The sequence below is a fragment of the Ixodes scapularis genome, unplaced genomic scaffold, assembly GCF_016920785.2.
Source record: "Ixodes scapularis isolate PalLabHiFi unplaced genomic scaffold, ASM1692078v2 PGA_scaffold9__187_contigs__length_104089568, whole genome shotgun sequence".
Classification (NCBI taxonomy): domain Eukaryota; kingdom Metazoa; phylum Arthropoda; class Arachnida; order Ixodida; family Ixodidae; genus Ixodes; species Ixodes scapularis.
The window spans coordinates 38,417,629-38,443,156 of record NW_024609884.1 but is presented as its reverse complement, the minus strand read 5'-3'; the positions used below and the strand labels follow the sequence as shown (position 1 = coordinate 38,443,156).

At 42.3% G+C, this 25,528-nt stretch overlaps 2 protein-coding genes across 5 annotated transcripts in view; one reads left to right on the top strand and one right to left on the bottom strand.

Moving 5' to 3' along the window:
- Positions 1-4,831: 4,831 nt before the first annotated feature.
- On the bottom strand, positions 4,832-12,518 carry LOC8026258 (transmembrane protein 127). 2 transcript variants are annotated; one of them, XM_029980792.3, is made up of 4 exons: positions 12,046-12,518; positions 11,329-11,678; positions 8,682-8,852; positions 4,832-6,722 (listed from the first exon to the last, which is right to left on the bottom strand). In XM_029980792.3, exons 2-4 carry the CDS (start codon positions 11,615-11,617, stop codon positions 6,370-6,372), a joined length of 813 nt encoding a protein of 270 aa, XP_029836652.1. In that variant the 5' UTR covers positions 11,618-11,678; positions 12,046-12,518; the 3' UTR covers positions 4,832-6,369. The 2 variants fall into 2 exon arrangements, with proteins under 2 accessions (XP_029836652.1, XP_040077796.1); XM_040221862.3 differs by having other exon boundaries at positions 11,329-11,675; positions 12,046-12,487.
- The window catches only part of LOC115320639 (putative pre-mRNA-splicing factor ATP-dependent RNA helicase PRP1), a 44,853-nt gene continuing 29,981 nt past the window's right edge, over positions 10,657-25,528 (top strand). Inside the window, exons 1-5 of one of the 3 annotated variants that reach the window (XM_029980790.4) lie at positions 12,659-12,820; positions 15,435-15,493; positions 16,476-16,566; positions 17,770-17,943; positions 24,019-24,209. In XM_029980790.4, the coding sequence (XP_029836650.1) occupies positions 15,468-15,493; positions 16,476-16,566; positions 17,770-17,943; positions 24,019-24,209 (482 nt within the window). In that variant the 5' untranslated portion in view covers positions 12,659-12,820; positions 15,435-15,467. Of the gene's footprint in view, positions 10,780-12,619; positions 12,821-15,434; positions 15,494-16,475; positions 16,567-17,769; positions 17,944-24,018; positions 24,210-25,528 lie in introns of those variants that run through there. The other 2 variants (XM_040505089.2, XM_029980789.4) reach the window with 2 other exon arrangements.

Sequence of the window (25,528 nt, the reverse complement as noted above, 5' to 3'; positions counted from 1 at the left end):
GATGCTTACCAAAAACCATTTGTTAATAAAGGGGACCAGCGGCTCTTTCCACTTTCTCGGGGGGGGGGGGGGGGGGGGGGGGGGGGAGGGGGGGGGCTTTTTTGCGCAATTTAGTTTATTTTAGGGGGTACATTTTACAGCGTATGTACACACATCGCCTTGTGTCCGTCGCTGTGTGTCAATGTCAATCACCGTGCAAGCGTAGCCGCGTCACACGGCTACGCTTTTCTCACGCATGCGGCCCTTCGCGGACGACTGCATCATCTATCGCTTCATTGGGCGCGTTAAGTTGTGACTCAGCGACTCCGTTCAGGTAACTCCGTCGGAGTCACTACTAAGCCAATAAACGGACTTTGGGAACAGCTCCGGATGGAGTAGGCGCCCTATCTTTTTTTTTTTTTTTTGGTGGGACATCGGAAAATGGCTGGCTGCTGTGGAAGCAGACCAAGCGGACGTAAAAGTGATTGATGCCGCGTTATGTTCTCGCCAGAACTGGAGATTGAAGTTAACGAAAGCACGCTGGGATTCCATTTTCCACGTATTTTGTCAGTAAGGGAAACGTGGGCGTTATTTTGTTTACATGCCACTACTAGAAGCTCGTTACATGGCACATAAACAACGTCTCGGTAAGGCATATCATAACCCGGGGGGAAGAGGGGGGGGGGGGGGGGGCTCTGCCAATTGCTCTGCCCCCCCCCCCCCCCACCCCTCGGATCTCACCAGAGGGGGCACGCCCCCCCCCCCCTCGGATCTCACCAGGGGGGGGGGGGGGGGCGCGATTCCCGATGCCCCCCTTCCCTCCCCCCCCCCCCCCCCTCCGTAGTCTACACCTATGAAAGAAACACTACCACCCCCAAAACTTTTTTTTTTATTTCTTGTCAGGCGATTTATTATGGTATTAAAAGACTACCCATTCAATCTTTTGCTACAGTGACACGTAGGTATATTTTTAATAAAGTCAAAAAACGCAACTGCTCGAAACCGAAACTGGATGGGGGACATCAAAAATCAAGTGGCTGTGCAACTTTTTTTTTTTTTTTTTTTCAATCGACATATTTTTGTTTTGTTTTTTATAAGCCACAAAAAATGAGAATCATATTTCTTTTCTATATTTATTATTGTGAGTGTGTCTTCGATGACCCACAACTTATATATTTGATACCACATATTTGATGGTTGTGTTTGATACCACAGAAAACAGCACGTGACCACGGAGAAAAGAGTGAGCGCAACTCGAACCGGCCAGTTCTCGATCGGCGATTTTCGGCCAAAAGGAAAACGAATTTCGAGCCGCAAATTGTTTTCTGGGTAGTTCAGCTCTCGTATGTCATCTACAAATGAAAACTTTGGCGAGCATAAATACCCTGTCAGTGTCCCTTTAAAGTGTCCCCAGAGCTCTTAAGGTCTAAGAAATATGCCACAATACAGTTGAATTATGTAAATAATGGCATCTTTCTTACGAAGACTGATGCAAGCAGTTAGCCAAGCTAGACAAGTGCAACCACCGTTCCCAGGGACTATTTTTAGAGCACATCGGTTTGTGATCAAGCTGAAACCTATGTTGAAACCGAAACTACAGTTCTTCGGCTTTCCACGAGATTGTGGAACATAATTCTCCGCACTAAATTTAATTTTTTGACGGCGCTTGGAAACTAACGATTACCGGTGATCGATGGCCTACGGGCGTGGGTCAGGAAAGAGTTAATCATGGTAAGCTTGTGCGAATTTTCAGAACTTTCGACCATCACTTAGAATAAAGTTTGATTTGGTCTTCACATTGAACACGACGCAATGCTCTGAAGTTTCACTATATCTATTTGTGGTCTGTTTGGACGGTTAAAGGCCGACGTACAACCTCTGTTGCTGCAAGGAAGATAATCCTCTTGGTGCTTCCCACTCCTAAGCTGCGAAGGGAGCCAAGTTAGGACAAGGTAAAAAGTAGAGGATACAGGAAAGGAGGAAGCGGGCTAAAGTGGAAAGCACGAGGTGTACGTCGGCCTTTAATGAGCTCCGTTGAGTGCGCTTCTTGCCGTGGCACTGGTGCAGTACACAGAAGCTACGGCACCATTGCGACTCTGCGTATGTTGTTCCGCCGCAGCGGCCGCAGCGCGACCTCGTGTTTACGGGTAAAACACTCTTCCAGAGTAGAATAGTGGGTGAATTTCCAAAACTTTACAAAATTGTTACAAAAAAAAAAAGTGAAAGCTTCGCTATGCGGTCTATGCAGGCGAGTTATACGCCCAGGGGGACATAATATGGGGGGCTAATCGTCACATTAAGTAGGATAATAAACTAAAATCTGTTTATTACCTTTTTCAATTACTGAAAAAAAAATATGTGGCTCCAATTAGAAATTTGCTGTGCGTATATAAAGTGCAGTGGGTGCGCTAAAGCTATGACTCGCGCAACAGGTTTAGGGCTGGCGGTGTGAAACCGTGAATGGTAACACCACCCCGCGCTTAGCATCGACGATTCCCACGCACTCCAAATCTTTCAAAAAATTAACTATATAGTGGTTTCCGACGACACTCAGCAAATTTCTTATTGGAACCATGTTTACTTTTAGTAATTAAAAAAAGTTAATCAACAGATTTTAATAATCCGACTTATCGTGATCATTAGCCCCTACATTATGTCACCCTGGCCGCATAACTCAGCTGCAAAGACCACATTAGTGTGGCTTTCAGGGATTTTTTAAACAAATCTGTAATGCCTAAAAAATAAATACCCTGTATATAACTTGGTGAATGCTGGTGCAACAAACACCTTGTGACAAAGAAAAAATAAAAAGAAAAGCTTAATCAAACCGCATTTAGTCTGACAGACTGAAACATCCTGTCAAGTAGCTTGCATATATATCATGTAGTTTGAAGCTTGGATATCAGGAAAGGGTTAATGAATCATGTTGATTAGTTTACTTAAAACCTCTATTACACCTCCATCTGTTGAAGGGCACAAGCAGTGAAGTTAAAATTGAAACTAAATTAAGTTTACCAATGGAATGAAAGCTTGCAAATAACATTAATGAACTCAGCTCGATTTTGATAGGCACATTTACTGTTGCCAGTGATGTGCATAATTTAAATCAAAATTTTAGTATTCTTTGCAGTGAATGCTAACAAGTGGCTGCAGCAGTCTCAACATCCAGTAGAATTTTGGAATATTTTAATTGTTACTTTAGTTGTGTTTATTCAATATAGTGAATTGATACGAGTCCTTTTTCTTTCACATTTTATACAGAGGTATGAAACTCCAGTAGAATAAAGACTTTGGTTTATTTATTGATTCAACATTCATCTAAATTTCCATAAAATGTGACAAAATATGATGTGTTTTATGTTTCTAGCATAAAGAGAAAATAAGACCTGCATATGTAATGCATTCAAAAATCCTGTGGAGGTATAATAGTATACAACATACATGCCTGTCCCCATGTAATGCACCCCCCCCCCCCCCCCCCCCCCCCCACAAGTCGTGTACTCTCTTCCGCCCTTAAAGCTGCCATGCTTTTCTTAGGGGGTCAGATATCCAGACAGCATGCTGCCTTGCAGTGTAGCATTTTCAAGAATTGAGGTGAGCAAGAGGGCGATTTGGGAGCATGTACCACACTTTCAATATTTGGCATTATCATTCTTCAGACATTGACCAACAGCATGTCTTCTTAATGCACATGGCAAATGCAGTTTACCCGATGGTGTAGAAAAAAAAAAACAGCAATCACATTGAAAGATCCAAGAAAGATGTAAGTCGAAAAACCAATAATTTTCAAAAAATGATTGCATTTTTTTTTGTCAGAATTTTCATATTTTATGTATAAAATTAATAATGTCTGGTTATGATTGCAAAATTGGTCAAATCTGCACTTGAAGAACTCCTGGCTACCCAGGAAGACATAAATTTGAGCCATTTTTGTGTGCATGGTTTTTGAAATTGTGACGTCAGCTGCCATCACATTTACTTTGAGAAATAGGCCTAGCTGTCTTCTCCATCGCATTCTTCTGCAGCTTCAATTTCTCACAGAAAATTAACAAAAATTATTTTTCCCGACGTGAAAGACTCACTACATATCTATGATAATATTCAAATGTTTTTCTTTTTGTAATTTTGGGACATCCTCACACTTTGTGCACAGGAATATTTGTTCGTAACATTTCCTATCGCAACAAAACTTGGAATGCATATGCTTTAGCATACATACAATGCAACTATCAAGGTTTGGCTAGAATGTATATTTTATATATATATATATATATATATATATGAGAAAAAAAATTAAGAAACTTTCGTAAACCTTTTGAAAGTTGCATTTTTGCAATTTTCAGGTATTTTACAATACAATAGGTTTTGCACAATTTCTTTTTGTTGATTGCACTCAGTGGTTTAAAGGGAGTGAATTGGCTTATTTTACTAGCCTCTTTTAAGTGTGTTTCCATGCCCCAATGCGTGTACATGGAATATTTTTTTTTCTGCATGTGCATTGCATATAGAACATAAAAGGCAAGCTATATCGAACTAACACCAGATTGATAAAAAGATCAAGCACTATAAACGGCAAAGATTTTGTTCAGTTATCGTAATAATTAAAAAAGAAGTTTTCCCCTGGCACATGTCCCCAAGCTGTATCCAAGAGGTATGCAAGAACAAAGGAAATGGCCTTTTCTTCACGTGACACCAGCAGATGTATTCATTTGATGTGCCTACAGATGGTTATTATATTATATGGACTGCAGATGCAAATTCTGCTTGCAAGTAAAAAGTGAGATGGCTATGACCTTGAAAATACAGATGGAAACAAACAGGCAGGTGACAATAGGCAGCCATACACCGTAAGTTGCACATTGCATTTTCTGCTCATTTTAATGCCATAAACTGCTTGCCAATAAACCAATAACGACAATGCAAAAAAAAAAAGGCTGAAAATGCTTTACCTGCTTCCATCGTTTGTTGCAAAATTGCACTCTACAATTTGCTGCCTGCTGAAAACATCTGACCTACTCCCTGTGCTGAAGCTTTTGTGTGCACTGTCACATGGTCACATATCTTCAGGAGTGGTGCTTCTCCCAGAAACATGGGAAATAATGTGGCTTCACTAAGTTTGGAGAGATTGTGTCATACTGCGTGGAACACTAAAGTGAACCACAGCATAAGTAAGGTGAGCAAGATCAACCACATGTTCAGATAAAACACGATGGCTATTCTACAAGCACAATAACAAAAAAAGAGGTGTGCTGAATTAGTGTGTGATACTATGTAAATAATCCCAACTTATGTAAACCATAGGAGGTATGCACTGGCACCGCTTTAAAATTGTGGGCATTCCCTTCAATAGTATTTCCCTTCACACTAAATGATCTTTTTCCAGATGCCAAATGCCTCAGTGCCCATAAATATGGCAAAATGACATGTGAATTCCTCCTAGTGTTTTCCAAAATGCGACAAAAGCACAGCAGTCATTAGAATTCTTTGTAAGCGACAAAGCTAAATTTGTTACTGATGAGTCAAGTATGTTAAATGCACATATCTGTAAGAAAAAAAAAATCACAGCAGTTTAAAATGCAGTACACACATGTTCAATTCTCCCCTAGTAAAAAAAAAAAAGTGGTATGCATTAAAATGACTTGTTCTCCGTTGATACACTCAAGTTCTAGGCACCTTGTTTAAATTATTAAATGGGAGAAGACTTTAAAGGCACCTTGTGGCCTGTACAAAACAATGGTGCAATAAGTGACTCCCATTCCAGTTTACTACTGCATTAGCATACAACTTGAGTGAACCATATACATATTAGTGAACACTTCAAATTTACTATAAAATCTTTTTTTTTTTTTTAATTCTTGAGACATTTTATTATGGTAAAATGTCTCCAGTGAACAACTCTTAGTCCTTCCAAGAAGCTCAAGTTCATTCAACTGACAACTTACTGTTCGCTAGTGGCTCCAACCTATGTGCAGTAGTAGCTCACAAATGCAACACTCCAACAAAGTCTACACACAAAAACTATACAGTTCCAGAAATATGAATTAATAGGGGTACACTGCTACAAGCAGTCCTCAATAGTATACACATTTTCACAACTTGTTTGTACAACAACAAACATGCAAAAAGCCGTACTGGGAAAAGCCGTTCAATTTTTTGCACCTGGGTTCCTGGGGAACTCCGACGAGCTCTGAGCGGCGACCCAGTTTATCACTCTTCAGTAATTTACAACTTTAAGGCCATTCGTATCGGCATAAGCTGTCTTTAGCGTGTGGCCGGGCAGATGACAACAGAACGCAATGATGAACTCTATCTGCTTGATGGGAAGTTGGGTGCGTTGGCCATTGCCACGTGGACATACAAGAGCTAATTATATGCCTAACGGGCTGTCCTTCAGGGCGAATAAGGTGGCAACGGTGGCAGGCTGTGCATGCATGTCAAGTCCTGTCGGTAGGGCCATATCTCCGAGTGGGAGATGCCTACCGCCAGCGTCTCGCGAGCGTCGTCATCCAGCAGCAGACTGTCCATGGCCGAATCTCCCGCTAGTGTGCTCGGTGTAGAGCGCCGAAGCAAGTTAGCGCCCGCAGCCAAGACGGCAACTGCTCCTGCAGCTGCCACCAGGTGGTAGCTCACACTGAAGCGCACCTGGACCCGGGAAGCACGACTCGGCTTGGTGGCCTCCTGCTGTTCTTCCATCAGTGTTGCCACACAGTAGCACGTCCCCACAACCCCGAGGCACAGGACCACTGAAAGAGGAAGCCACATGTCTAACCATGAACTTAAAAAAAACAAAAAAAAACTTTTAGCCTTTCCATTCTGGTGAACAAGGAAGACCAGCGAACCTGTACTATGGTGGGAATGAAGTAATGGCCATCCACAAATCGAGAAGCCAGAGTGGAAAGGCTGCAAAGGTTGCCACGGTCTATGAGCGACAGCGGCAAGCAGACAACCAGCAAACACAACACTCTGGACAGCTGCGACGGCGGCGGCAACCAGAGTGTTGTGTCAACATTTCTGTGTGGACGAACAGAATCCTGGGGAACCTAGCCCTTACCAGCTCTGCTGTAAAAAAAAGCTATCAACGAGAATTTTACTCTACTTTTAAGAATATTAGTTCAGCCAACTGACTCTGACATGCAATGGCTGGAAATGGAGCTAGTATAATGTTACCGATTGCAATCATTTTAGAGACTCTGATGAAGACATTAGAATTGTGGACTTGTTTTAATTATGGACGATAAAGAGAAAATACGGAACTGCAAAAAGAGTCACTATGTTCGAAGAAATTATGCCTGCAGCTGACTTTGCAGGAGCGGATTAATTGCCAAGAGTGATTACATTTTTTAGAAAAGTTGACTCGGATATATTCTAGGAGTGCCAAACTCATGCACATTAGTTTTTGGTCTATGGGCACTCTGGAATATACATTTTACAGCAACTCGCTTTCATGACAAATTTTTGAAGAATACTATAAATGACCATTTTCGCGTGCTCAATATTTTGCAAATTTCGGGGAGTGTGGGTTTCGGGAGTATTTTGCTGGCACGAAATTTCACTATTTGGAGTGTTATGCTATATATATACCGGGTGTTTCTGCGAAGACTTTCAAAAATCCTAAAAATTAAAGCGTCAAAAAAAGAAAAAAACTTTCTTCGGGAACAAACTACCAGCCACGGCGGACGTCAGGAATTGCCAAAAACATAGTAATTAGCCAACTAATTAATTAAAATTTGTTAATTAACTTTTTAATTAGTGGAAATAAACATACGATTCTAATTAGAAAGTTGCTGAGCGTTATCGAAAAAGAAGAAAACCACCGTTTCTTCTTTTTTCAAACGCCCTAATTTTTAGGATTTCTGAAAGTCTTCGAAAAAACACCCGGTATATCCGTTACCATGGGGCGATATACAGGGTGCTTTTTTCTTTAAGCTTTACAGATTTGTTTAAAAACAATTGTGAAAGCTACACTTATGTGGTTTGTGCAGGTGAGTTAAAGGCCAGTGGGACATAGTATAGGGGGCTAATCGTAAGGATCAGTCAGCTAATTAAGTACAATATGTTAATTAACTTTTTAATTAGTGAAAATAGACATGTGGTTCCAATTAGAAACTTGCCGAGTGTCATCCAGAACGACTAAATCAATACTTTTTAGAAATACTTTGAGTGCGTGGGAAGCGTAGTAGTGCGCTAGAGGTACACCTTGTGCAAAAGTACAAGGCTGGGGCTATGAGAAGAGACGAAACAATTGTGTGGGCGTGTTATCGCATCGGTAGCCTTGCTCCTGCTGTACAAGTGGAAACTCTAGTGCACTACTACTGCGCTTCTTACGTGCTCAAAGTCTTTCTGAAAAATACTGAGTTAGTGGATTTCGATGATGCTCAGAAAGTTTCTAATTGAAACCATATGTCTATCCTCACTAATGAAAAAGTTAATTAACAAATTTAACTTAATTAGTCAAGAGATTGTTACGATTAGCCCCCTATACTTTGTCCCACTGATCGCATAACTCACCAGCACAAACCGCACAAGTGTAGCTTTCACGGTAGTCTTTAAACAAATCTGTAAAGCTTAAAAAAAGAAATGCCCTGTATGTGCGAGATCAATTTTTCACAATATTTTCCAAGTCGTAAAATTTGCAAAAATTCACAAAAATTAAGTCGTTTACAGTACTTTCACTTTTTACGATAAATTGACGGTTGTCTCACCGGTCAGAACACTGCAGAAAGCATTGCGACGGATCACTCTCAGCCATTTATACATGACTCCCAAGGCGTCCATGAAGAACTGGAGCAAGCTACTTAGGATTGCCAGGAAACATAACACTATAAGGACCCTCTGGAGGCTCACAATGGTTGGGGTGACACAGTCCTTCATCTCTGCACAGAGTACAACAAAGATACAAGTCACTTGTTAGTCAAATACCACTTTAGAACAGAAAGATGCCATACGAAGAGAACCAACTACCGACTATGACGAACTGACAGCACAACATATTCACAGGCCACAAAAGAAAGCGTCTTGAACGATGCAGGAATATTACTGAAACAATACAATTTAGCACAGTTGATCCAACTATTCGGAGACAGGACTGCAAGATCTTGGCACCATTGGTATGAGACAGAAGAAGGATGCCGCAGAGCCATTTCTTTCCCCCATATCTAAGGTGATTCATGAGAGGGGCATGCTTTGCCATTCAACAAACTTCGAACCTTTTTACCTCTAGCAAAAATGTTTCTCCACCCTTAAATAGCATAAAAGTCACGAAAATGTATGATTTTACAGTGTATCAAACTACATGTGTAGAGGATGACACAGTTAACACAAACAAACAATTGCTGGTTTTCAGTTTTTATCTCGCAAACGAATGTATCCAGTCAAAACTGCTATTATGGCAAAAGCTGGAGTTTGTATGAATAAGAAACAAAACTGCCACTGACATAGTTAACTGAGTCACACACTATACAGGAATATTTCTGGAATTTTTCGACTTTATATTTTGAAATGAATGGGAATGCCTTGCCTTCAAAACATTCCGTTGCATTCAGTGGATATACGGCCAGGTAAAAAGACTTATACCCCATTCACACTGGCTGCCTAAAGGACCCGAGATAAAGTTGCCTGTATCAAAAGGCATTCAGGATCACACGACAAATAAACAGAGGGTTTAGAGTTGATGTTTATTCCACCAGGGATAGCCCGGCTAAACCATGGGGCAAACAAACAATATATCATTTTTGGTCTAAACAGGTTCGAGACACATTCTTTATTTTATTAGAAGTGGAATATGTTGTTTCAAAACAAATTAATAATTGTTTTATGGATTTCATTGCATGGTGCAAGTAAAAAATCAGCTTTTCTTAAGAATGTCTCGCTGGTGTGGCCAAATTTCCCGCCGTGTTATCTAATCCAAATCCAAAGGAGGGAAGTACACAAGGTGCGAAACGTGTTTCCCCGAGTTGGCTCTGCTACTTATTTATGTCTGCCTCCGAATCTACACTTCGGCGTTCTTCCTTTGTTGCCGGAGTTTGCCGATGTTGTCCTCCCAGAGACGAATTAGCGACCATGTTTCCGCCTCGGACCAGTGAACTCGAGAGCCTTTCTTACTGGTCTGGTCTTAGTGCCGGCACCCAAGTCCACAGGTCCACCAGGCGAAATCATGGTCACTAAAATGCTCTGGGCAGGCGAAGTGGATGAATCGTCGTCGCTACTCGAAGTAGAGTGTACCTGCTACTCAAAGCATGTACAGGTCCCCTCAAAGTAAAATGGAGTACCGGAGCGGCGACCGAACTGCATCGCCGCGCTATCTAGCAGCGCTGGCTGCAACTGATAGGTGCCGTCTGCGCATGCGCACGTGCCGTTCGCAGTGTCCTTCGTCTTTCTTGTTTGATCCTCACATTATCGGCGTCTCGAGCTGCCAAACGCTATTCCGATAAACACCACTAGGTGTTCAGCTCACACGCGGAGATAACGTTGAGGGCAAGTGGGAAAGGGCCAGTGTTGTCGACGAGCGTTGCCCCTTGTGCTATCAGGCGTCGATTTTAGGAAGATCGTTGCGCCGCTTGAACCACCGATAACGTGCGGGTTGGAAGAAGAAGATGGAGGCCCCAGCGGAAGGCACGTTCGCATGCGCAGATGTAGTCTATCAGTTCCAGCCAGCGCTGCTAGATAGCGCGGCAACGCAGTTCGGTCGCCGCTCCGGCACTCCGTTTTACTTTGAGGGACCTGTACAGCCGCCATTGCGTTCGTGCCACTGCTGCTGCCCGCTGTCGCGAGTATAAATTTCTCGCTAGTGTCTTCAATCAGGTCTGTGCTCACGTTTACTTTATAATCTTTCCCTTTGCAAATATTTTTATTACAATGCAATAAACAGAGCAGAAGCATATATGCTAGATTTTTATTTGGAATTCATGGGTCCGAGGCTACTCCCTGTAGCTGTAAAGGGAGGTCTGCGAGCTCCGTTTATTCTAAACCCTTCTTTAGTGAAGGAAACCTTTCTGCGCCGTGTGGATACCAACTCCATCTTCCTTTAGGAAAGGGACCTATACTAAAGGTACCTTTATCCCGCCCGTGTGAATGGGGTATTAGTCCTGCATACTATAGTTGGTGACAAGCTGAGTTCCGGGGAAGCTCCTCCCACCTTTCTGCTTTAGCAGAGCGAACGCTGAAGAGGATGCGACCTCTCCAGTGTTTGCTCTGCTAAACTACGATGGCCAGAAACCACTCAAGGAGCGCTGTACATCGATTTGCACCCCAGTCAATGAAGCAATTAGCGAGACTACTGTGATAGTAGTGTCAATCAATTTGGCCTCCTCAACGGTAGACAACTCCACCCAAAACAAACGCCGCACTTGCCTTCATTCAATCCGTAGTATACAAAGGAGGGTGGTCGAGACAGTCCATTGACAAACAGCCGCGGGGACGTCTCAAAGTAGCCCACATAGAAGAACTGCTGCACACCAAGGTATTTGTGGCCACAGCCTCCCCCCTGGAGGTAAAACCAACGTGGGTGCACCAGGGCCGTGGATAGCGTAGCAATCACGACGATGCTCAGGATGGCTGCAGGAAGGTTGCGCTCGCGCTCCTTGAGCCTCCAGCGCTGTGGCCGCCGCGTCAACGTGCGCTCCAGCGGCATAGTGTGCATGTCTGGCCCCGACAGCAACTAACGGGCCATCCTCTTGCCGGATCCCCGCAGGACGATCCTCCTGTTTGAATTGAAATAAACCATCCCCACGCGCACTATTAGCACTATGGCCCATCTTTACAGGGGCAAGGCAGGATACAACTGGCTACCGGGGTTAAGTAGTCTGTGCCAGTGCTAATTGTTGCGCTCACGGGCGCAATTAACGCCAATGTAGCACAGCGGATGCTGTCGTAAGAGGCTCACGAAGGATGTGCGATATACATGGGCCGTGACGCTGAGGAACCTCGGTGAATCAGAGCGAGAAACAGTCGCCCTTGGTTCAGGTGGCGTAAGAACTTAACAACATATATATATATATATATATTTTTTTTTTTTTCTTTTTCGGTTATGAAGAGGTTTTGATATTTAGATGGAAGTACTGAGCTTACATTCTGAGTTTTTCTTGGGTGGTCGGAGCATATCGGACAAACACAACTTGCAGGATTTTCTCGCTGTCGTTGCTCTGGTAGAACCGCAAATATTTCAACGAGGGGAGTGTGCAGCGGATTAGCTATTGCGTCAAGATTTGTACGGATAAGCAATAAATTAATTGTCGCGGTCACTGCCAGGAGATAGATAGGACCGCTAGCCCGAGAGGAACGCAGATCTGTGGCCTGTGGACAGGGCAACACGGACACCACAGAAAGATGGTGCGCACGGCGGAAATGACGAATGCGAAATAAATAAACAAATTAACAAAGTGGATTGTGGCTGTGGCTTCTCTTGGATAGAAAAATACGATTTGCTGTACACGCTGTAGCATAAAATACAAAGATGTGGTAGCTCGTTGCTCGGTCTGGGGTCTGGTTACGTCTAGGTCAGCTCGGACTCGGAGCTTAGTTGGCTTAGTTGACTCCCGCTTAGTCTGTTCCTCTGTGGTTGCTGTGGCTGTCGGGCTGTCGTCCGTTCGGTCGGCTCAGTAGTTGCCATCATCATCATTCAGCAATTGCAGCCAGCGCCATTACATATATGGCGGCCAGGGCGGCCAGGCATCAACATCAGCATCACTGGCATCACTTGCCGCTCGCCGCCACTGGCTCGATTACAACGCCATATTTTGTTCGTGAAGTCGCGTGGGGGGTCTGATCCTCGACGTTATACCTTGTATACAATGTCTAAAAGACACAGAATTGATGTAGGAGACGGGCCTGTAACTAAAAAAAGGTTTGTGGCTATACTGTTCTAAGCTGCTTTAAAGGTGTCCCCGAAGGAACCTTTTCATTCATTGTTTATTAAGCCTATTTGCGCTAAGGAATCGTCAGGTTTTGAAGATACCTGCTAAAACTAGACAGTGAGTCCCATTGGCGAAAGCTTCCACTTCGGGAAGCCTGCAGCTTCTACTAGTGATCGCTTATATGGGCCTCGTGGAAAGAGATTACTTCGCTAACTGCAAATTTTGTGCGTTACTTACGTCAGTGAGCGCCAAGAACCTTGCATTCGGAATTCGGATAAGAACTTCTTTTTTAAAAGAAATCGTCTTGTTTATTCGGTGCTGGTAGATTACACACTATCCTTGAAAAATCTAAGTTTTCGGAGTGTGGAAAATACTATAACTGCATAGTGTTATGGTCATTTTGTACGAGCGTTATTCGAGGCCCGCCAATGTCCGTGGCTTCCTCTAGACGCCGGTAAACGTCGATCGTACGTTTTGGGTATTTTGTGGTTGCACTGATTCGTGAATACGACGCTTACTAGCTTGTATGTTACAGTTGTAAATAATGCTAAGGTTGTTCATAAAACATGTTTTTACGCATGGTTTTGAGGATGACGGAGGAGTTTTATGCTTGGAACATCTTTATCCACCGGATTTTAGCCGTTTCATGAAGCACCATAGGATGAATTTAACATATATTTACTTCACCAAAGCGGCCTATCCTGTCAGCTCAGACGTATTTAGAGCTTTTCCTAGAGAAAGGAAGTGTGCTCCCTCATTGAACATGCCTCTGGCTTTGTGACAAGTGTACTGCAGAGTATCTTGTACCATGAGTGTTTTCCACATTTATGTGAATGCCAGTGTTTTGCCTCCCCAAAAATGTGAGCTAATCAATCGCTTCACTGATAAATGATGCAAACATTTTTTAGTCATCTTTCGTCTAGACTGGGATGAGAGCTGTGAGTAGGGGTGTCGCGAACTTTTGTCGAACTGGATTTGAAAGTCAAACTTTCGGGGTTCGACTTGTTCAAACCGGTTCGACGAACCTTCGAACTTTTAACCAGGTTCGACAGTTTAGACTTTGTGGACAGTGTGGCCAGGCCCTTGATACAAGCATGTCTAGGTTTGAAGAATTTTTCTTAATCAAAGGGTTATTTTAATTTTAGTAACAGTTACAATTAAAAGAAACATTCTAATCACTAGCAAAGTTACTAACTTAATTTTTTGTACTGTATTAACTGAATTAACCAGTCGGTGCTGTCCTTAATTCATCCCTTAGCCATCATTATCCTATCCGAAGCCAACTGGCCGGCCTGTCGCGCATGTGCAGACGGGTCAAACCTCAATACAAGGTTCGCCGAACTCTCCACTGAAAGTTTGAAAAAGTCGAACCTGATCGAATTCGAACCTCGACCGGTTCGCGACACCCCTAGCTCTGAGTGCTAGATGGTAGCTAGGTTGCAGACTTCCTGAATTTCATGAATAGGTGCAGATGCATGTTGGCTGGTAGTGAAAAAATAAAATTGTATATAATGAAAAAAACACACAAAGAAACACCTGTATCTTGACCGTTGCTAGTTCAAGATTGGGATACAGCAGTGACTTGTTGGACCCGAATTGCAACTTTTTGCTGAAATTTTATGATTTTCACAGCCTCCATGGTAACTAAATGTGTCTAATGTGAGTTTGTGGGTAGGGCAGTTATGCATATTCAGCCTTGTAAATCGAGGCTCCTCAGAGGACCCCTGAAAAGAAAAAAAAAAGGTTTTTTTTTTTTTTTTTTTAAACATTCTGGTTGGGACACTTCGTGTCAAAAAGTAAATTTTACAGAAAAAAAGTTTTTTTTTTTAGCAATATTGACAGCAAGAGATTTTGTTTTTAATGCTGCGCGCAAAGTCCGTGATGTCACTGTTCATTCCGGAATGACCATCGCAGTCATGAGGGTGAAGCCGGTCCACTTCTCCTCCATGCGGCCTAAATGCAGAGAGAAAACAAGTGGAAAGGAGGTGACTAGCAACTAAATTGTGTATCGCGCCCTCAATATTGCTCTAAAAATTTTTTCTTTGCGTAAAATTTCTTTTTTGACACGCGTGTTCCAACCAGGCTTCAAAAAAAAAAAACCTTTTGTTTCTTTTCAGGGGCCCTTTAACTATTTGACTTTTCTGTTGTGTTTAGCAACTGTTTTCTATTGAGAATGAAATATTGTGCTCATATCGAACAAGTCATGAAATAGCAAATAACCATATAAAGTCTACAGATTTTATTTTAAAATGAATATTGGCAAAACTTCAGCCTGCTAATAGTATACTGGTACAATGAAGACTCGCTGTTGGTTACTGTCACTTGCAGCTGATGCTCCTGTCTGAAACATGAGCAAGCTTGCTTTGGCACAAACCTTGTTTTGCTTAATGCAGACACCTACTGTGATGTTTGTAATTTATTGGTATTTCAACATATTTTTCAAGACCGCAAACATGGTGTTTGGGTCATTTCAATGTGCACTTTCTTTATGACCATATTGCTGTGCGAACAGCAATGTCTGACAGATCAGTTGCCCCTGAAAACAACCACAACGAAGCTTAATTGTCCTGCTCCATCCTAGATCGTTTTTTTCTTTTGTCGCAGTGCCAGCTGTTAGGCAGTCACTGAGAGAAAGAAATGGAACAGAAGAAACAAAAACAGTGGTTAGTTTTCTGCATGGCCATGAGATTCTATTTTATTGAACTTAAAACCATTCTCCAGACCAAAAGTCATCAGTGTTACAAAAGAAAAGCTGTTAAATATAACTGGCCTGCACTGATAGTTTGTTTTATTTAAACTCTTTTATAACTTTATAGAAAGTTAACCTTACTAATGTTGTAAAGAAGTGTTAAGAAAAGTTTATTGCATGCAAGCATTTAATTATTCATTCTACTTGTTTTACTGTCTGCTCACTTTCATTATCCGTCGAAATGCTGTTTCAATATTGTAGCAGTGATTGTAAAAGTTTGTTTTGAAGCTTGTAATCTAATGTATTTATCCCAATGTGATTTCACCTTAGTACATCTATGTGAACAGTGAAATTGACATGTCTCAGTGGAGAACTATAGTTCGTTGCAACCTAAGAACAAAGGGCGAGGGTAAGACGGGCCGGGGAGGAGGAAGCGGACGGAACGCTAAAGAGAGAAGGTTTCCCCCTCTCTTCTCCAGCGTTCGGTCCACTTCCTCCTCCCCGGTTCGTCTTACCCTCGCCCTTCGTTCTTAGGTTGCAATGGACTATAGTTTAGTTTCGCTGTAAGATATCTTTGTGATGAAGATGTCCAAAACTTTTGTTCAAAGTATTGGAAAAAGAAATACAAATCTGTATAAGAGAAGGGTTCCTAGGCTTCATGTGAGAGTCACCCAAAATGTTTTACAATTATGTGAAGTCGCAGAATGCTAATACATTTGTGATAGCGGTAGGGAATGTAGCCTTGTGATCACAACCCTGTAATCAAATGTAAGTTCGGATCTGAATCTACGAAGATTGGTTTTGCACAGACTCTCTTTTCCTTTGGAGCTTGCGCTTGCCTTATTTTCTGTCTATTTTGCAAATTTGAAACAGAATATAGTTTTATATATGCGTAGTAACACCCAGTAGCTGCATGTATCCGAGGGTTTCAGCTCAATTAATTTGATCTTTTTCAGGGAAAGAGACCTTGACAGAGAGTACGACCGGGATGACCGGGGTCGAGATCGAGGAGACGAGAACTGCTACAGCGCTCCTTCAGTGACCATGGTAAAGGATTGAATACTTGTTTTGTGGAGTCTGCATTTCGGCCGATTCCACGCGTCTGCTTTCTTGAACTAGATGTCTGGGCTTTTTCCTACACATGTAATGAGTGACATGTCTTCAATAACAAAAATAATTTTGCTGTGTATTCACTGAGTATGACACCTAGCACAAACTAGAAATCGTCAGTTTTTTGCCATTTCTGTTTTAGAAATAAAGGTGGTGATCAAAACTCCTAGAGTGGTATAAAGTGCTTGTTCAGGGAACCAAGTTAGGCATTGAGATAAATGTGAAAAAGAATGGATGTGGTGTTGTACTGTGTACTTCATTTTACACAACCCCCAAATTTATATTTGGCTTAAGCCGCGCACAAAGGAGCTTCTATACCATAGGAAGACCAAACTCGCTCGTAATAAATATTTTGTAAGCTGCAACATAAAGGTTCCCATTTGTTGTAGCACAGAAGTATGGTATACTAAGCCAAAATAAGAAATCTATGAAATTTCAAAAAGAAATTAGAAACGCTAGTTTTTATTTATCTTTAGTCTTAAAGGGAAGCTACGGAGGTTCTTGAAAAAAAAAAACGAGTTAGAAGTGAATTGTAGTGTATTTTACCCCGTGAACCCGAATACGCAAACCGTTTGCTACGCAAGTATTGTTAAACGCGAGAAAATGCGAAAGGCAGTCGCTGCACGTGAAGTCATTGACGGATCTTTTGGCTGCCCAAGGCTAGGGAGGCGGGGCTTCAGCCCTATTTTGAAATTGCTCTTATGGCTCTCCAATGCGTTGCATTGAATCATAATTGTGATATCTGTTATTCTAAAGGCCAAATGAATGCAGTTCAATTTTTTTTTCTCAAATGCAGAACTGCCCCATCTTCCCTTTAAGGCTGAACTCCATAGAGCGAATATGCAACGAATAACTGACAAACTTTGCACGGCTGCATGCTCACTTTGTGCTCGACGCAGCAGCCAGTGTGCTGATGCCACTGCGCTGATGCCACTGCAAAGCGAACACTGCCGGGCGAAATTTGTCTTTTTTTTTTTCGCTCCATGGAGTTCAGCCTCTATGTGACATGGTACTTTGCTCAGCTGTTGTCCTCTGTAACTGGTAGTGCAAGTTATGATAATTAGAATTTGAGGTAGACACTGGCATTTGGGGCTGTTGGTGCTTGAGCTAGGATCTGAACCAGTGCCATTGTGTTTGCAGTCTCAGCAGCTGAATGCCCTGACAGGACTGCCTTATTCCAACCGCTATTACGAGTTGTTTCGCAAGCGCATTGCCCTTCCTGTCTGGGAATACCGGGACAAGTTCTTCGAGTACCTTGGCACCCACCAGATCTTGGTGCTGGTTGGAGAGACTGGTTCCGGGAAGACTACTCAGGTAAGCTTTGCAGCGGTGAACTGCCGGCTGTCATGTTCACTAGCCCCTACATAAGTACTGTGCGCCCCAAACTTAACGCCGCCACGAGAGAGTCCGATTTCTTCACTTTTGGAGCTATTTTTGAACCTAGTGGTCCAACTAGTTGATGAAGACTTGCGTCCCGATGAAAACCCAACGAGGGGAAGGTATTCCAGCAGCTTCTGCGACCAATTTATCTTTGGGTAGCATGCAATAGATCAATATTTCCGTAACCGAGTTGCGGCGTTAAGTTTTAGGGGCATTGTACATTGATGCATATGTGGACACAGCTCTGATCCTTCTTGAGTAAGGTTTTTGTGTTCTTTCTTTTTCTGTTGGAAGGGATGCCTTATAGTACTTGTGAGATTGCTGTTAATAGCCCTTTTGTTTAGTTACTCGAGCACTAAGCAGCATGCTGCGAGTGTAGTTGCACACACTGTATGTGCTGATGCCGGCAGTAGTAGTAACTGTTCTAAACCAAAATTTAAAACAAATGATACTTAGCACATACATTCTTGTCAGTGCCTTATTTTGGTTATTTACTTCAAATCTTTTTTATGGTAAGTTGACTAATTAATTAAAAGCTCTTAATTAACGACGGTAATAATGCCTGGAGAGGGGGGACGAAACACAAACACAAATCTCCCAACACAGCTAGGTCATTCTCGTCATTCTTGTCCAGCTTGCTTGCACCTTTGCATTATCTTCATAACCTCTTAATTAATTTTTGAATTATTGGTTTTAGGGGTCACGTTGGAATTGCAGTATTGACGGCAATGACTATTAGAGGCCAGATCAATTTAGAGAGTTTGCGTAACAGTAATTATTTTTTTAGATGTTGATCTATAATTTTTTACATTTTTTCGCCCAAATTAAAATTTGCACGCAAAGAGTGCATCAAGCCCTGCCCACAATGATGCTTCTGAAGAGTGGCATAGTCGTTTAGGTCACGTCGTCATGTGTGTTGTCGGCGCACCTGCCAAGGACACGCTGCTGAGATAAGGCGAAAGCTCAAACACGTCCCCAGTAGCGTTAAGCTGTTCGCTTACAATACGCTCATCAGGTGAAAACTCGAATATGCATCAGTCATTTGGGATCCACACACTAAAAAAGGCATCCACCAGCTTGAACTTGAACAAAGAAAGGCAGTTAGGTTTATATTTAGTAAATACAATAGATTGGACTCACCCAGTGAACTTAGGAGCGATAACCAAATATTACCTCTCGATGCACGTTGGAAAATCAATCGTGTTTTATTTCGTTACAACATCCTGATATCTAAAGTAAGCTTAAATACACTCTCATATCTCAATTACCGTAGAATACCGTGCACCCGCCCATACTACATTAAGTGCCCATTCCCAAATTTGTTAAATCTGAGAAAATATGCACAGTACATTGATATGTAGAATTGATGACTGGACAAGCGCCCATCCCCCATTTTTTTATGATTATCTCAAAATTTTGAGTGGGCGCTTGCCCGGTATTTTACGGTAAATAAGTTCTAGAAAAACACAACACAGTAGGGATCACGCATTGCAACCCATCTTCACAAAAACAAATGCCTTTAAGCACAGTTTTTTTCCTCGCACTATTTCGGATTGGAATTTATTACCAGAAACCATTATTAAGTCAGCCAATTTTATTTAGGCATTAGAACGATACTTAATTCGATAATTCATTCCGCAGCAGTGGTCTTGTCTTTTGTATTATTGTTGTGTCATTTTTTTCATGTGCACCCATATGTTGTATTTTTTGCCCCTCCTGCTTGGGCCAGAGAACTGGCCTGGAGTATTGTAAAATAAATAAATAAATAGGGATGGCATGATTGAAACAATGTCACTCTTCAAAGCGTCATTGTGGGCAGGACTTGTGACACTCTTTACGAGAGCAGTTCTTAAAAAGATGCTTCAACGAAATTTGAAATATTCCCTTTGTGTTCAAAAATAGGTTGAATATGATCCACACTATCCGTAAATGACAATCGCACGTTTGTGTTTTGAGCCTGGTGGCTGTATTTTTCGTTATAAACGGCCCACTCTGGCAAGCGCTCGGAGAAGGCCCAGCGGAGACCACGTGACAGCCAACGCAATCGTGACGTAGGTCGTCTCAGGACGAGCAAGGCTACGGCGAGGCTGACGTCGAGAGGATGGCCTAGTCGTTCCAGCCACCGAAGCGGCTGCTTTTTTACGAATTTTGAGTGACGGGATAATCTTCTGTAATCTTGTAGGGGGACAATAGCGACTTCTGCGACACACGAAAGGCATTCTCGGGAAGAGGGGAGTTCCTCCTGCCCCTCTTCTCTCGTCGTGGCCGGAGGCGAAACAACCTCTGTCAAGGTTCCTAGACTGGCATTATAAGCGAGGCGTTAGCGAGGTGCTCTTTACTAATAGTTTAATTCATTTTAAAATTCCTTTTCGTGACTTTTTTAACAAGATATTGGTATGTTCGATATGATGCTGCTCCTTTGAACACATATAGACCATTCCATTTAGCGCTCTTTGGGCGGCACCATTTTGTTCGACCGCAGTGCCCTCTCCACACATCCGGGAAGCAGCGGGTTCGGCGGGGTAAAACGAGAGAGAGGGCACGCCGCCGACTCCGCTAGCAGACGACAAACCGGGAGGTTGCCGTTCTCCATCTTTGGGCTGTATCGGCGGGCTCTACCGAACACCGAACTCTCGCTCGTGGCTGCCGTTGTGAAGTGGTTCGCGTTCTTAGAATAGTTGTGGCTACTCCAAAATCAGCCTATAGCTCTCTGTTGTTCTTTTTTGCTAAATGATAAACGAGCATATCTTTTTTCCGTTACTTAAATAGCAGTTGAGTCAGCCGGCAGTACTACCCTCAACTACTGCGTGTATTGCGGCAGGAGAGCACGTTTTTATTTATTATTTCAGACTTCCATCATGGTCGCTAAAGGCCTACACCAGTACGAACTTTTGTATAGTAAAAAAGGTACAGCAACCGGATTTTCTTTTCGCCAAAGAGACCAGCCAATCTGACACAGTTTTCCCTATTTTTGTTTTTTATTTGCACGCAGGTAACAGTGCAATTGGACCCTGTGACTCTTTTTATCTAGCATAGTATTACACGATAACTGGCGTACCAAAATCTGCGCATCTGCGCTTGAAAGTTCCAAAATGGCGCGATTTTAAAGAGAGTTTGCACGCCAGCCGGACGCTAGCTACAGCCCACTCGGCGGAGCGGACGGCTTGCGGGGGAGAGGGGGAGTGCATTTTTTTTTCTCTTTTACCCTCTCTGCTATGACCCTAATGGAACGGTCTATAGACCAAAAAATGAGCGCCGAAATTTCGTTGTAGCATCCCTTTAAATCAGGTGAAAAAACATGAAAATTTATTGATTAATATCTCTAAAACTATTCCGTTTATGCAAATTCTTTAAATTGGTGTGGCCTCTAATAGTATTGCTGTTAATACTGCAATTCTAACATGACCTCTAAAACCAATAATTAAAAAGTTAATTGAGAAATTTGAGTTAATTAGTCGGATTACCGGGTCGATCCCCACATATAATGTCCTCCGAGCCTGATAAATACATGGTGAAGACAGAAATCGCCTCTCACCCCATGTTTAAAAAAAAAAAATTGTTCGAATTAAAATCAACATTTTGTATATAAGAGAAGCTTGGCATACTTACATTGTGTACAGAGTGACTTTTGGACAAATCTTCTGTTTCATAAAAGGTAGTGTATCAAATAAGAATTAAAAGCTTCTTTTTGTTGCAATACTTGTGCAATGTCACTATACTCCCCGACAACTTTTCTTGGCAATGCAGTGGAAGGTACAGGCAGGGAGGGTATCGGAACAAAACGAAAACCAAAAACGAAAAAAACGATATTTTTTGGCGGAACAGGAACGTAATCGAAACGTTATTTATTATTTTGTTCCGGAGTGAAACCGAAAAATTTTCTTATCGGTTTTCGGTTCAAGGGAAAATATCAGGTATTTCAGTAATTCGTTTCACGCAGCGAAGAGACTGCCGTTGGTTTGTACCATAATTAAAGAGAAGACAAGCAAGCCATCGCCCCCGCGTCTAAACTCCGGGAGAACAAGCATAGCAAAAACAAAGACAAAAAATACAACGAGAAACAAAAAACGTGACGCAAGGCGCCATTGCTTCCCACCAATGAGAGCGCGGTGACGCGACGCCTCCACACGCTCGCAATGCTCTCCTTGGCTCTTGCGCCCTCTCCCTCCATGCTTTCTTCGGACGACACAGACAGACAACAGATCACGGCAAGCGCGGGAAGTTTGTGACCCGGCGTTGTAGAAGTCCATCTTTTGTTTTTCTGCGGATACGGCAGTCTGATACTCTGTTGCAAAAGTGTACTTCTTCATCCCTATGGGCCTTCAGGGCCTTTTCGGCGCTGAAATTTATTTTATCGGACCAGAGGTCCTGCCTTTCACCGAGCACACTTGATAACGTGCTGCTTCTGAGATCATGCTCGGTGCCTTGATCATGATCTCATTCTCAAGGCAATGAACATGATCTCAGAAGCAATGTCGTTTCCGCGGATTCCTCTGGAGCGCCTGAATTATCTATTTTTGTGTAAAAATAAACGTTACGTTCCTTTTAATTTTTGTTGCGATTTTTTTTTTTTTTTTTTAGGAAGAAACTGTTACGAACTGTTACGGAGCATTATTTTTTCATTCCGGAGCGGAAACGGAACGGAACTTTTTTGTATGGAACGAAAATGAAAACGGAACGAAAAACATTTCGTTCCAACACCCTGGGTACAGGCCCGCGTCCCCTCTCCCATTTTGAGTGTGCGCGTGCTCTCCTCCTCTCCCCGGAAATGGGGGAGGAGGAGAGCCTGCGTACACTCAAAATGGGAGAGGGGACGCGGGCCTGTACCTTCCACTGCATTGCCAAGAAAAGTTGTCGCGGAGTATAGGTGAACTGAATATCTTCCTATTTTTTCTTGTATCATTGTGATGTACTGATTAAAATTTAGAATTGACTATATTCACTGATTTTTTAAAATTTGTTTTACCTCAAAAGCATCCAAAGGGGCATTACATAATGGGTGGGGTTTCATACAGCATGAAGTCAGAGAATTTTCAACAAAATGCACAAAAAAGGAAAATAGAATGAGAAGGAAAACAACAGAAGAAATATGAACAAAAAGTTAGGGCACAAACAAGCTGTAAAATTTTAACATTTTAGACAAAACCCTGAGACTGGGGGGAAAAAAAGGACAAGACAACACAGTCTCAATAATTTTTGGGACTTTGTATTGTGTTGTCCTTTTTTCCCCCCAGTCTCGGGGTTTTGCCTAAAAAGAAGAAATAAAACTGGGAATGGCTTTCAGTAGTAATAACACAAATGTTTCTGAAGCTATCAGTGCTTCTTTGGAATGGTCTAAGTCTGAGTTGCATTTTGTCATTGAGAAGTCGGTTCTAGTCTTTAACTATTTTAACGAGAAAAGTATGTGCAAATGTTCCTTTCTTTGGGCAAGGGTATGTAACTTCGAAGGAGCTGCATCAAAGGAGGCTGAGCAAGCTGCTCAATATTATTTTTATCCGACAGGCATTTAAAACGTGAGACATGGATTTGGTCGGAGGCTGAGTATGTCATACAGAATAATGAAGTTTTTTTGTTCAAAACGGTAGCTATACAAAGAACGACCAGTGTTTTATTTAGCCATCCAGTAGCCACTCTGATAAAAATTGTGCAGCTGCTCGATTGATCTCCTAGTATCAGTTTTTTTTTCTCCTGCTAGGTGAGCAGATGTAAAAAGTGATAAGAAAAGTGGCTGCCCCTCTTGAACGGTTTATTTTTCATGAGCGGCATTTGGTTGACAAAGTGTCGTTATGTTAAGGGTGGAAGCAGACTTGTCACTGGTGCTGCATTTGAGTTGTGAATGTATTGAAAACAAAATTATTCTTTCTATTTGTTGTGAAGTGTGTAGCACCACATGAAACCTTATGCTAGGTTTCCCTTTTGGTCATATAGAGCTTTGCGATTGCAGTAGAGCTTTCAGGACCGTGGTTGGCTCCGTTGCATTGTAGCTCATGATTTGTCTTAACGGTGCAGATCCCGCAATGGTGTGTGGAACTTCTGCGCAAGAAGGGAGGCCGCCGGGGTGTGGCATGCACACAGCCGCGACGAGTGGCAGCCATGAGCGTAGCTGCCCGTGTGGCCGAAGAGATGGATGTGGCGATTGGTCAGGAAGTCGGTTACAGCATTCGTTTTGAGGACTGCTCGTCCCCTAAGACTCTCCTCAAGTGAGTGAACACTTTCAAGTTTCCCTGTTGGTTCACCGCTTGCTTGCCCCTCATAATCGAGTTCAGGTACTAGAAGCATGGCTTTCATAAGGTGCACCAGTGATGCTATTGCTGCGCCATTTTCACCTAACTGTGCCAAGGAGCTTACCCTGCTTCATCCTGTCACCTTTAGCCCAAATGTGAGGAATTTGTGCCAACATTGTACCAAGACTTGATTTCACATTAATAATACTGAAAGGTATAATGGCTCAGGCCCCACTACACATCCAAATTGTTATGGTAGTCTTGTGCGAATTTCCAGAACCTTCGGTTATAGTCGCAAATAATATACTATCCTATTAGATTTCTCTCTCAGTGTCAAGCACTGACAGTACTGGTAATTTTCGCAATATCTGTTATGTTCATAGCCTGCTCTGGCTGGTAAGTTAGCTTTGTTGAGAGCGCTTCTCACCATGCTCTTGTGTACTGCACTGAAGCGACAACTGAAAAGTTGGCATCGCAATTTTGCTTACCTTTGCGCATCCGAGTGCTGAAGGGAAAGCTCTCCCCCAGAGCGGGACAATAAACACTCGGGTATATTAAAAAAAGAAAGCAGCTTGGTAAGTGCTAATGTAACTGCTCTTGGTTGCAGTAAAAATTTCTGAATAAAACTGTGGCTATTATTTATGATAGACTGCAGTATTCTGGCAATACCTTTTTTCAAATACGAGATTTAGCGAGGGTACTCGTAAGAAAATTGATATGAAGTGCTCCATAGGCTTATTTTTATTTCAACTCTTGTTTAGTTGTTACCTCTATATAGGTTTTATCTGTTCGAGGTGCAGTCAATAGAATAAATTAAAAGTAAATTAGAATAAGCAGTGGAAAGAAGCTTGGGAACAACCTTAACGACTTAGGCTGGGTTGTTTTAAGGAGGCATACTTATTGTTCACGTGCCAATCTTTGTTATCTTGAAGTTCTACATACAAAATGTTACTGATATTCATAGTTCAAACAGAAGAGTTTTTTTTTTTTTTTAAATCTGCATTAAGAATTTTAGTTCTATTACAATCATTACATTTTGATTGAAACATCGATTTGTGTGCTCAATATTATTCTAACATTATTTCAATAGAATATACTATTTGGTTAACATTTGGTTTCATTCCTGAAATGGTCACTCCCAATAGTCCATACTGTCTTTCATCAGTCAGCATCTGGTTGCCATGCCTAGTGTTTCTCTGTGCCACTGAACAGCTAGTTCTGTGTCTGAGGGAATCAATCCTGCCATGCATTTGATCCAAACAAAAGGTTGCACAGAATGTGAAGGCAAAGTAGGC